We start from the raw sequence: 13164 nt of genomic DNA, 5'->3' as shown, positions 1-13164 counted from the left end.
TATATTTTTGCTACACACATTTTTTCCCCCAAAAAAAGTCCTTTTTAACATCCAGATGCAAATACAAGCAATGTTTAGCACTATAATCAACATTCCCAAGCTACCTGCCAGCAGAACTCACAGTGCTGAACATCAGCATTGTCAGCTCCTTGGAAGCCTCAGACATATTTTACATAGTCCAAACAGATTATGATCTCCATTTATAATCCTTCCATGCAGGGAAGGGAGCTCCTGAACAGAAATTGAGGATAGAAAGTGCATTACAGCTAAAGAAGATCACTGCATTGTAGCTGAGTCCTCCTCTCCTTGAGGCAAGAGCCACTACCAGGGATGTGACAAGAAAGGGAAAAAAAAATATTCCAGCCAAAACCAAAAAAACACCCAGTAATTTCTATTTGAATTAAAATTTTCAGATTTTGCAGAGTTTCACTTGCTCATCCAGATTTCACCAAATGAAGCACCATATAAATTGTGGACAATGAAAAGATTTACTAAACTGCCACAGCTTTTCTGTGCTTCTATCACCAGAAATGCCCTCAGCACAAGACAATAACAAATCTCTCCAAGAATTAGTCACTAACAACAACTCTTTCTGAAGGCAGATAAACGATTTTGGAAGTCTAGAATTCCTAATCACGCTCTTTGTCAGTCCCTAAATGCACAGCTGTGCCTTCATTAGGGGGAGAAAGAGCCATGGGAGCAGCACTTCTGCAGCTGAAGCCAGAGCGAAGGCCTGCAGATGTACCCGGTAACAACAATTGTATTTCACTCACATTTTAGCTGGGGGATGATTCTGACTCGTGCTAACACAAGCCAGCAGCAATTCCTACTGTTATTTACAGCCCAAGTATTGAAGAGAGATTCCTGGGTCCTTTGGTGAGCACCAAGAGTGGTGCTGTAAGACAGCAGACTGATTTTCCATGCGCCAGAACTGGAGGGAGAAATCCTTTCACAGCTCTCTGGTCCCTGTTCTCAGGATGTACAGGGACATTTTCAGATCTGATGTTCAAACCCACCCAATCCCTGCCCAGCTCTGTGTGCCTTTACATCCTGCCCAGCTTCCCTGTCCAGCTGCCTGCTGGGACCTTGGTATGATTTATGTACATCCTTAGGGATTTGTGTACATCATATGGAACACATAAATCCTTTAGATACAGCAAGGACTATTTCTGACTTTGGGATGAGTCTTAGAAAACCCGAGGCATTTTCCAAATGGCTCCTCTCAGCTCCAGACACCTTCGGCACCAGAAAAAGAAAAAAAAAAAAAAAAAATCCTGGATTGTCACAAAAAAAAATAAATATTACAAGTAATGAATGGACTTTTTATGAAATATAAATAAATGAGATTGCAAATTTCTGCATTTAATATGACATTTATATCCCAAAAACTTGACTGCTTTTGCACTGGAATGATTCACGTCTTTGCTGCAGTTTCCAGACAACATCAGGAAAACTGGCACGTATTGGTTCAAAACTAAAAGGTTTCAACCAGCAGGAAGGCTGATTCTTCTTGGGGATCATGTAAGGGTATTTTTTGCCTTTCATCTGGTTCTCCTTTGGAAGCCCAAACAAGACACGTGTGTAGGACCCAGTAACCTTTTCAGTCAGAGAGGGGCCCTTCATGATCCCCATTTTCCTTCAGCTGAACTGTAACCCACACCAGGTCACTAAAAACCATGCTGCTATTTACAGCTTTTTTTTTTTTTCTTTTTTTGTTTTTAATTTTGTTTTCTCCATTAAGCTTAAGAGAGAGAAACTACAGTTTGAAGAGCACAGTGCTTTATCCTTTAATAGCAGACACTGTGGCCAACATCAGATTTGGTTTGGGTTGCTTTTTCTCTTCACTAAAAATCAACATCCAGCTCCCATAGCAAGGGCAGGATGCATTCCTAGGTTTCCCTGAAGGGCTCACTTCTCATTTTTTCGAGCACAGGACATTCAAGTTTACCACAAAACAGAAGTACAGGTCCCAAACTGTGTCCACTTAAATTTGCAAGTAATTAATTTATTATTTTTTAACATAAATTATAAGTGTCGGCTCATGGCAGAAAGCAGAACAGTTGTGCCCCACAGAAGTATTTTTATTGTCCATGTACTTTAAATAAGAGTCCTCAGGATGTCTGAACAGTTTTGTTTTAATGTAACTGTGCTCATTTTATGTAACATTTTGCAGAACAGAACTTACTCCCATTCTTTTTTATCCTCCTGATGCCACTGTGTGCCATTAGTCTGAGAATGTCAAACTGCACTCATGTCTTTCCTGTAGAAACTTAAAGTTACCTAGACATAAACATTTAGTGTAATTCTACTTCATTGTCTTTCAGTGGATTAAAAAAGGCTAAAATTGCCTTGTCAATTTGCCAAACAACAGCCAAATGTTCTTCTACTTCAATATTGCGAACTTCCTTTTTCTTTTTTATTTGTAAGCTGGACTCATCTCTACTAAAATTCCAGGAGATGCACATCATTAAGAGAGGGGAAAAGTCAATTAAACAAGTAGCAGGTCCTCCATCTGATGCACGGTTTTGAAAGAGGCTATGAAATATGCAAGACCATTAGAAAATAAAAAAAAAAAAAAAGTACCTTAGACAGCAACTAATTGTGCTGAATTGCCTGCTGGTAATTAAACAGGGCATTTGTTAAAAAGACCATATTTAGTTCTTAATGAGTGAGGAGTTTGACCTTCTATATAGTTGGGCTAAAAAAATGTATTTGGGGCTTGAATGATTCTTTTATTGCAAAACACATTTTCTCCCTTATTGATCTTGCCCTGGGAATGTGACATCAGCTGTTGTGGAATGTCACTCACATGAGTGTGAAAACCAAGCTGAAAAGTCAGAAAAGTGTCACTGTGAGTGGGATAAATCTTTTGTTGGAATCATAATCTGGACTGCTACTATTTTATCTCGTTTTTAATTCTAGTGGGCAACAATTCCTTTGAGAAAGTGGGCACTGGTACTTTGTTCCAATAATCCATCCCATGTACAAGATCCCTTATCTTCCAAGCAGCATTTTTGATACTTTGCTGCATGTTAATGGATTTTAAGAAGGACGAGGCAGACAGAAAACATTTTAGAAAGATGCAAAATGCAGTCTCAAAAAGTTTGATTCAATAGGGTTTGTTCTACCAGGATATTCCACCCCTAGAAAGAGACACACAGAGAGCAGCCAATGCAACTACAACAGCCTTTTTCAACAGCTGAGTGACAGAAAATATTGTTGATTTCCAGAGTGGGTCATGGTCACATCTCAAGCTTTAAATATGGCTTATTCCTCTCCAGATGTAACAGTTTCCTGGAGTTTTTTGTTTGTTTGTTGTTTTTGGTTTGGGCTTGTTTTTGGTTTTTTTTTCCATATGTAAATGCTTAGAGAACCTGAATAAAAAGGATTAAAAAATAAAAAATAGGCACCTTTTATTCTTTTTTTGGATAGGCCCAGTCTGGAAGCCTCAACCCAAGGAAATGCTGCCATGCATTCCAGCAGGACTCAGGTCCCATCACAACTATTTTGCTATTTTACTTTGTACACAGCTCATATCCCATCACTTATGCACAGCAACAATGCTGTCAACACACCCATTTTCACAACAGATAAAATTGTGAAAGGTTATTAATTAGGTTATGGAATCTCCTGGAAAACTCTTTATTTTCTTATAGGAGTCAATGCACTGGGAACAGGTTCCTATTTTTTGATGGACAGAGTTCCAGAGAATACTGATTTAGAGCAGGTTTGTTTGACAGTCCCTCAGTTAAAGTATTACACTGAACCTTGCTATTGACTGGGCTCTGTGTTCCCCTAGTTTTCTGTTTTCACTTGATTGCTTCCAGGTATTCTTTATTCCTCTTTCCCCCACAATTTTTAAGTTATTTCATCTCACAGTATTTTAATCTGTGCATTTGTCATACAACTAAAATCATGTGCATTGCTGCAGTGAGTTAAAGATTAAGTTACACTTTCGTAGATTTTTGTGGAGAAAAGATGACTGGAATCTGAGAGGGTATAATGAATTCTGAAAATCAGTTTTTGTACGCTCTGTGCATGTTCTTGCTTCCCAGTGGAAGACCAAGAGTAATTTCTCAATGTGTCAAAGCAAACTTCACACCACTGAGTAGTATCAATCTCACTTAAAACTGCTGGTGACATCTTGACTTGTTTATCATAGTCCCAGGAATGATGGCAAATTTTAATTTTTAAACTACATTACACAATTTGAGAATGACTTAGGCTTTTGGATTATACAGTTCCATGATCCTAAAACTGAAAAACTCAAGAATTGCGCAACGGTAGGGAAGTAAAGCCCTTGTCTGGAAGAAAAAAAAAAAAATATGGTTTCTCCTTATTGCAGCTATGAGTTGCAGTGTGTGGAAAGGCAGAATCTGCTGTGCTGTGTGTACAGGTGGTCAGACAGGTGGGTGTTGTGCAGAGGCATGTGCATTCCAGGTAGGAATGCTCCCACCCCAGCTCCCAGAATTTACCACTTTGGTTAACAACACACAGCTAATTGCTGAGATGGGAACAAGTGAGAGGCCAGAACTCGCCCTTCAAATGCAAATGAACGCTCCTGCAGCTTCAAGTATTTGCTACAATAAATGTTTAACTGTTTATGGCTCTGGGAAAAGAGCCCCGAGGAGTAGCAGTACCCCCTTCACAGAACAGATGTAGTCTCCTTATTTGTTTATTCACCTTGGGAGGATCAGGAGCTGGGAAGTCAAATCCCCCCCAGGCAAGGAGTGGAGGAACTTGAAACCAAGTCTTATAATGTAGCTTGGCTGAGGGCTCCTGGGGCAGAAAACTGACAACTGCACTTCTGACAAATTATGTGATGCTAGCCCCAGAATTTGCTCTTTTCTTTCCTCTTCTCTGTCTCCAATTTGATACCATTCTGTAAATTTAGGCTGACATTATAAATTGCTCTAGGAGGACCAAAATCACGTTTTTCAGCACACATGCCTGTCACTTTTTTTTTCCCCCTCACTTCAAACACCAGGTTGCCCAATTATTTTAACACTGTTGAATGAAGCAATGAATAGGCAAATAATGTCACTGGAAAAAGAGTACATGGAAATTTAATGACATGTTTTATTGATGGGCAGACACCTCAGATGTGTTTTTCTTCAGAAGATATAATTTTACTATTAGTTAATCTAATAAATAGTAATTAAATTCTCACACTAGAGGTCTAAATGCAATAGTTTATGTATCTCCACAAAAAAAAAAAAAAAAGGAGAAAAAAATGCTCAAAAGGAAACTGAAAAAAACATTATTTCTTCTAAATAAGATTTCAGGATGTCTAAGCTATCCCATCTTCCCAAATCTAGGTGGTGATAGCTGAAGACAGACCCTGTGTCATTCTCCCTATGCCTCAAGGTTACCAGTTCTTCACAAGCACTTGGTGTCAGGTCTCTGCTCGGTGAAAAGCTGTCTCTGCTGCCTGGATATTGAAAATACATTTAAGATTTACTCTGTGATGTGACCTAATGGCAGCCAGGCAGCAGCTGCAATTCCTGCTTGCGGGCTGAGTTTAGGAGTGTCAGGGGTTTTTGCCATGCAAGTATGTCTGGAACTCCTGATACAGAGATTATGCCCAGAGTATTTATCTTCATAAAAATCCTTTGAGATTTATTAATACAAAAAAGCTTGTTGCATTTCTTACTCCTTAAGGAGTTGTAGTAGTTTATTTGATTGTTAACAGGGACAAATTAACAGGTAACTACACATTAATCAACAGAAAGGTAATAAAACGTGTTGAGTAAAACTGAAAAGGAGGTGCTCAAAGTATGAGATTCAATGTTTGTTTTCTCAAAAGAGAGCAGCTTCAAAACAGTACCATCAGGCAACAATAAACAGCATTTAACCCAAATCCCTGGGAAGCAGAACAAAGATTTCTCAGATCACTCCTTGCCATCCCGAGTCACTGACTGTAGCTGCTTTCCTCAGCCCTGCCCATGAAGCAGTTAATGAGCACTAACTGGCCCTCTGAACTACCATCATCTTGTCTCAAATACGACAGATTAACATCTCTGCTACACTTCGTGCATTTTATTGGGAAACAGGATCATAGAAAACCTGAAATGTTTGACTTATAATCTTTTTTCATAATGCAGAACTCCATGGATTAACCATCCAACGTGCTATCGCAGGCGTGGTTTCTGTGCCCTGAAGAAAGCTTTTGTATTTAAATGTATGTGCTAAAAAACTGACCAAAATTTGTATTCAGGGAGGCCAGACCTGACCAACACTTGATTTCACCAGAAAGGAGCAGTAGTCAACACTTTCTCTCAGGAAAATGGATACTGCAGCTGAAATAGAAATACTGATTGGGAGCAGACAGGACATACATTGCTCCTCCAGTGGACAAGATCAGAACACTCTCTACAAACCAGGAACCAATTAATGATCTGCTGTCACATATTATCATCAGAAATGGCCAAACATTTAAATCCTACACTTAAAGCCACAGAAACAGTGCTGATACCTTCACAACAGCACTCCTGTGTGAATTCTAGTCTGAAAAAAACAGCTCTTCAGCAGCAGCCCATCAAGGTAGGATGAAATCACATCACTCAAATGTCTTCCACTGCTCATTCTCCCACCAGCCTCCTATAATTTGCTTTGTTGCAAAAGGATTTTGTCATGAAAAGTTATTAAATCACCAAGCCCATTGCTTTTTTGTCTTGACAGAATATGACCTAAATGACCTTGGCTAATTTAAATGAGCCACATCATGATCTATCGAGGCAAAAAGATAGGAAAGATGGTAATATACAAGAAATTGGATGTTTGGATGGTGAAATGAGGAGATATCATAATACTAAACTGTGCAAACTGAGCCTTCAGCCATACAAATAGAGTTCTTTACTAGAAGCTCAGTTCCAAAGCAAAAACACCCAGTTGTTTTATTTTAATGCCCTCACTTTTCTCTCTTCTCTGCCTCATAAGCCAAATGAAAACCTTGATGCAATGCAGAGTGGGTGCAGTGGGAATCATTCCAATTGTTACCTGATGGTTCCAGCAGCACCCCCTGGTCCACCAGGAGCTGTGGGAGATTTCCTGGGAGTTCAAGGATTCCATAACCTCATGTGACGCTTTGTACGTCACAGCCTTTAAGGATGAGTGATTTAAGGCTTGTCAGAATAAATCAAATTAGTTCACAGGGAATTCTGATGCGGGTGAGCATTACTTCCAGAAAAACTCTCATGAGAAAATGAAAGGACACATATAAGTCCTGACTGTTTTAGGGGGTTTTTGTTACCTTGTTACACTATTTCATTAGAAAGAAAAAATAGAAAAAAAAGGAAAAAACAGAAGTAAAACTAGGATCTAAATGTAGGTTCATATCTTTCAGTTTCATAAATTTGCATCATTCTTGAAAGATCTGATTTTTCCTTAAAATTCTGAAATTTGTATTTTCCCCTCTGGTAAACACTATTTAAAATTGCCCAGTGTTTCAGCTGTAGAAAGACCAGAACAAAACATGATTCAGTAATAGCAGCATTTATCTTCATCTTCTGATAACAATTCATTCAAAAAGCCTAAACAGAAAAATAATACTCTGATTATAGGCTGCTAAAACAGAACAACTTTTGGCCAAAACTTCTCAATGTGTGTTCTGCAGTTTTTTAATACTAAATGATCCAGAGTTTGCCTTTGAATATTTTATTGATTAGAGACTTCAGAGATTATGGTTCAGATCACAGTTAATAAAGATCCAAATAATCTGAAGACTTGGAAGGATTCTATTTGCACTGGTATTGTCTGCAGTATTCTTTAGCATTTTCTGGCTGGAGAGATGAAATAGTAGCACAGATATTCCAGGAGCTACTAAATAATAATCTAAGTTAGTTAATTAAAAAAGGAGATCACCATTTTTTGTACAAGTTTTAGTTTCCTATAGCTCTAACTCAGACCAAACCCCAATTCTGCACACCATTTTCCATTTTCTGCCATATACAGACCTATAAAGCACTAATTTATAAAACTATACAGCAAATTTTGCAGCCCTAGTAAAACAAACAAAAAAACAAACATAAAAACCTCTTTACTAAGATTCACAGTGACTGTAATTCACTAGAAATTATCTTAATAATGGCATCTAATGCTTTACATACTCAAGGCCAGGCAACTCCAATTACCCCACAACAGATATTTACCTGAGCCATTCCTAAAACTTTCAGGAGGAAAAAAAATAAAAATAATAATAAAAAAATAAAAAAAAAATAAAAATAAAATTGTTTTAGCCTTGAAAATACCTCAAAATCAAACTGGGACAAGCTGCAGCCACATGACCCCAGCTTTAACTGACCAGAGCCAGCCCCAGCCCCAGCCTGGGATGAATCCTGTCAAGGTAAAACTTGGAGCTAAAAAGTTCAGTTTTGCAATAATTTGGCAGCTCCAGTGGGACAGGAGAGTTCTCAGCTCATTGCTCAGCTGAGCAGTAAAAGTGGCTGCAAATGCAGCTGAAATAAAGTCCTGGCTCTCCAAAGAAGCCTGAAGAAGTGTGTCAAAGAAAGAAGCTTAATTGCCAAGAGCAGATCTGGAGCAGTCTTCAGCTGGAGCTACTCAAGCTTGGCTCTGGTTTTGGCACTGGTAAATTTTATCTGAACCTTCTCAAATCTCCAAGGAGCTGATGGGTGTGAACTCCCCCAGCCAGCAGGGATGGATCCTGGAATTGCTGGAAGTATCAGAAAGCTGAGTCCAAGTATAAACTTTACAGGAGGGGTTAATATATATCTTGATTTCTCCCTTATTCAGCCTTTCTAAAGCATTCTTCAATTAGATAAAAAATGAAAAGTAATCCAAAATGACCAAATACAGATGTCTGATCATTATTATATACTCTGTGGTTCAAACCCAGTGGATTACACACCCCTTTCTCCTCTGAAGGACATTGGAACACATAATGTGAAACAACCATGCATAATAAAACATTTTTTATTTCATATTGCCACAACCTCTCCTGAATTTATGCATTACATTCACCAGCAAAAATGCATATGTGCCTGAAATAAAAGATGATAATACAGGAATGTCATTGTATTTACTACTATTTCCTTGAAACTTCCCATATATTACCATTTCACACTGGAGCAATGACTATATTTTTCCCTTGCCAGGGAAAGGTGCAGGCCTGAATACAACTCTAAAAGCTCGTTAATAATGAATTAACGTGAGAATGTTAAACTTAGAGAAAGCAATCAGAATAATTCCACTTACTGGGTACTTATAGTCCATTAGTTCTTAGAGATTTCACCCCTTTGGAGTTACCTGTGCACTGAAATGGGCTTTGCCCTGGTGACACCTCCATATTTCAAACCATAACTGATTTTCCTGGTGCTTGGGCTGTGACTTATCTACACAGCACTATCAGTGTCCCCAGCAAGAGATTATTTTAACACAGCTCTGTGCCCAGCTGGGCCCTTTGCAACTCAATATTGAAAATTGCTGTTGCCTTCCTCCATCACAAATTTCACATGAGCACTGTTAATTCCAGCAGAATTGATAATGCCACTCCTGTGAGTAATATAAAGAAAAAGCTAACGGTTTTGATGGATTTCTGAAGTAACTTTGCAACTTTTGGCCACATAAATGAGTTCAACATATGACTTGTGTGCTCAAGACTCAGAAAGTAATGAGGAATGACTCAAAGCTTACCCAAACATTTTTTTTATAAACACATCTATCTATGTATATATATAGAGAGAGAGAGAGAATAATTACAACCATAAGAAAATCATACCAAATATTTGATATACATATAGGAATATAACATAATACCGTTAGTGGCAGTTGTGGTAAATATACACAAGTGTATAAGTGGCAGTATAGTGGCAGTTGTTTGTAACAAACTACAGGATCATAATGTAAAATTATGGTTTTCTATATTCCTTGGCTCTGTTGACAGAAATGTGTCCACTGATAATTTCAATTCTGCTCCCAATAAGCAAGTAAAAATATGGAACCGGCATAAAAATCAATATTAATGAGTTGTTAACCATTTCCTAGATGAGGAGGTACTGTGACACTTCATTATGTAGGTGTCCTGTGAGGTCTAGCAGAAACATTTGTTTAGACTGTTTTACCAAATTCTGTGGTGATTTATTAAAGCAGACATTAATTTTTCCACTGGGCAGATTTCATATTTGTGTGCATGAACCTTACAAGGTGTATTTGAGCATGAATTAAAAGGATGTGAATAAAGATCGGGTATTTTTTGTGCTATCATATTCCACATTCCATATTCCATATTCCATATTCCAAAATACAGGATACATGTACAATAAGAAAAGTAAACATATTTCATTGCCACTAACACAGGATTTTACTTTTAGTCTGTATATTTTTTTCTGATTCCATTAATCTGGTAGTTTAAAGACTTAAAATTCAATAAAAATAAAAGACAGTTATATTAATTATTCAGCACTGGAAATTTTTAATCCCCTACCATTTAATCCAGAGTAATTTACACTGAAAAACATGAAATATTGAGGAATATAAATCTAAACAGAACTAAATGAATCAATACTATTCTCTGAAAAACAGTCACTGCAACTTCAGAAAGTTTCAGTGTAGGCCAAATAATGCTTTGGCCCAGAAAGTTCTGGGGTTTTTTTTTGGATACTGGGCCCAGTGCTAAACCCAATATGCTGACACAAATTTTGATTTTATGTAATGCTTATTGAACAAGGACTATCAAACACTTGAGCCTTCAAGAAAAGAAATTATTCCTATCACTGTGACTAAGAATTTTCATATATTTTATGACAGCCTGTATCCTCACCTGGTTATATAAAAATAACTATTTCTAGTTTTGTAAAGTCAGCAGTATTGTACAGATTAATTCCAGGTGGCCTTTTTTTTTTTTTTTTTCCTCTTAATTTTAATTTTATGGTTTTTTTTTCCATGTGGCTTATTTTTGGTGTGGGCTTAGATTTTACTCTGACAGCTCTGAAAATATGTTCACATGAAATTTTAAATTCTAATTTAACTTTCTGAACTCTAGCATTAATTGTATCTTTCACTGTATATTGTCATTTTGGATTGCAGCAGAAGTCCCAGGACCTGTCTCTCAGCTTCTGGTTTGCAAAGCGAGATCTGTTGAACATCATCACCAATCATTCATCTGGAAATCTACTGATTAAAAATTACTGATTCAAGGTTTCCAAGATTTTCCCCAGAAAACCTAGAACTATCCCCAGTGCAGACCTCAAAAAGTCATCTCAGTTGGGCTGGGATATTAAAGAGTTGACCTTCACCAATTTCTATTTAATATTTCTCATTGTCAGAATTTGGTGACTACACTATTAAACAGCAGATTATTTGCATAAAACCCTCCTGAAACAAAGTCCTCCGTGCAAAATAATGCTCATAGCAAATTTGATATATTTTTCTGTGGTTTTCTTTGGATTTTTTTTATTTTTAAAGCAGAAGTTATAAGTAAAACAAAAATCATGCTTGCAAACAGTGTGCTGCCCCACTTTTGCTCAGTAAAGGGTTTCCTCATGCTTCTTTTGATAGAAGAGTTTCTATCATGTAAGCTTAGTAGCTAATGCAGGAGAAAAAATGAAAATCTGTGCGCTTTTTGCTTGCATTTTGTTCACACAAAATATTTTTTCTAACTTAACTTGAAACACATATTAAAATATGCTTTTATCAGCTCACTTTTGGTTGTTTTACATATATTCACACATAGATATATACCTATATGTATTCCCAAGGAGTAAATTCTGATTCTCTCTGAACTCAATAAAGAAAATCCAGTGGAAGATTTGAGGTTAAAGCAATTTTCACTCACCCCTGCAATGAACTCCTTCATCGTAGCCATCGGAGCAGTCGTAGACCCCATTGCAGAGCTGGGACAAGTGGATGCATTTGTTGGTACCAATGCAGCTGATGAAATTCGGGCTGCACTTGAAATCTGGTTCCTCAGGACCTAAAGAACAGATGGAGAATTTCTTACACGTGTTTTCACATCCACAACAAGGCAAAGGAAGTTCTGCACCTTGTTTCTTTTTTTAAAGATAACACCAACACTCTATGTATTAGTTCATTTTGAAGGTTTTGTTCATTTTGCAGATTTTAGGGCCTTGTTATCACACATAAAGTCATCAAGAAATGATTAGTGCAATTACAAATCAATGGCTCAGAGGATTAGTTCCTAAGATACATATGTTTTGCAGATGCTAAAATAAGCTTTGCAGACATTAAAAAGCATCATCATAAGATTTTCAATAGTCCTGTGAATATCCTATCAAGAGTCATACCAAGAGTAATAGGTACCAGTAGTTACTTCCACTGTGGTGCTGTGCAGATAATTGTAGATATTTATGAAAATACATATAAATGTCACATATTTGTGGCTGTTTTAAATGACAGAAACTGTTGCTCCAGCCCAGGAGACTGCTTCAGAAACTGCACAGTCCAGGATGTAAGGGGGAGGATAAGGATGCTGTGATTGCTCCCTTTGGGATACCACCCCAGCTGCAATCACTTATCTCTGTCCCCTTTTCCCTGAAGTGTTTGGTTCAGGGAGTTTTGAGGGAGCTTAGGGACTCTTGAGAATCACTTTTGTTTATCTCTTAGAAAGGGTTCTGACTGATAAAATTTCCCCCATAATTCCACATTATGAAGACTGAGATTTTTAACACAGCAGAGAACATTTAGAGGTCTGAAAGGTTTGGCTCAGTTAGAGGTTGAACCTTAATTTACACATTTTATATCATTAGCTACTCACAGACCAAAGGGGTGGAAATTTTTTTGACTTGAACCTCCTTGATTTTTTGTGTTGGAGCCTGGGGTCTGTGCTGAACTCTGGCAGGTTGTAACAGTCCTTCAGGGAAATCTATCCTTGGATGCACTGTGCCCAAGTGCAAGGTGCTTTCACCTCCTCTGAGGCACTGACTCCAGGAGGAAGGACAGAAATCATTGGCAGTAGCTGAAAGCTCCCTAATTAATAAGATGGAAAATCTCAGCTTTCTCAGGTCTTGTCTCTTGGAGTCATCAGGACAAACCATTTGAGGGGAATCTACAACTTCTGTAACAAGTGGAGATGCCTCTCAGACCATTAAATAAAAAATCTAATATACAAAAATTCTCCCAATTAGAAAATGCTCAACAGCACAGGGCAGTACTCTCCTTCCCCAAACAAAGCAGGAACCCCTGAAAGGG

The 13164-nt window shown here is 37.7% G+C and overlaps 1 protein-coding gene across 1 annotated transcript in view; it reads right to left on the bottom strand.

Moving 5' to 3' along the window:
- The window catches only part of LRP1B (LDL receptor related protein 1B), a 714787-nt gene that overhangs the window by 354214 nt on the left and 347409 nt on the right, over nucleotides 1-13164 (bottom strand). Inside the window, exon 5 of the mRNA XM_088058617.1 lies at nucleotides 11792-11929. Within this exon, the coding sequence (XP_087914743.1) occupies nucleotides 11792-11929 (138 nt within the window). The remainder of the gene's footprint in view (nucleotides 1-11791; nucleotides 11930-13164) is intronic.

Source organism: Pseudopodoces humilis, chromosome 8, assembly GCF_049639895.1.
Source record: "Pseudopodoces humilis isolate 2021_Gansu_Grassland_sample_001 chromosome 8, ASM4963989v1, whole genome shotgun sequence".
In the NCBI taxonomy this organism is placed as follows: domain Eukaryota; kingdom Metazoa; phylum Chordata; class Aves; order Passeriformes; family Paridae; genus Pseudopodoces; species Pseudopodoces humilis.
Note: the sequence above shows the minus strand (reverse complement) of the source record. Positions and strands in the feature narration are given on the sequence as shown.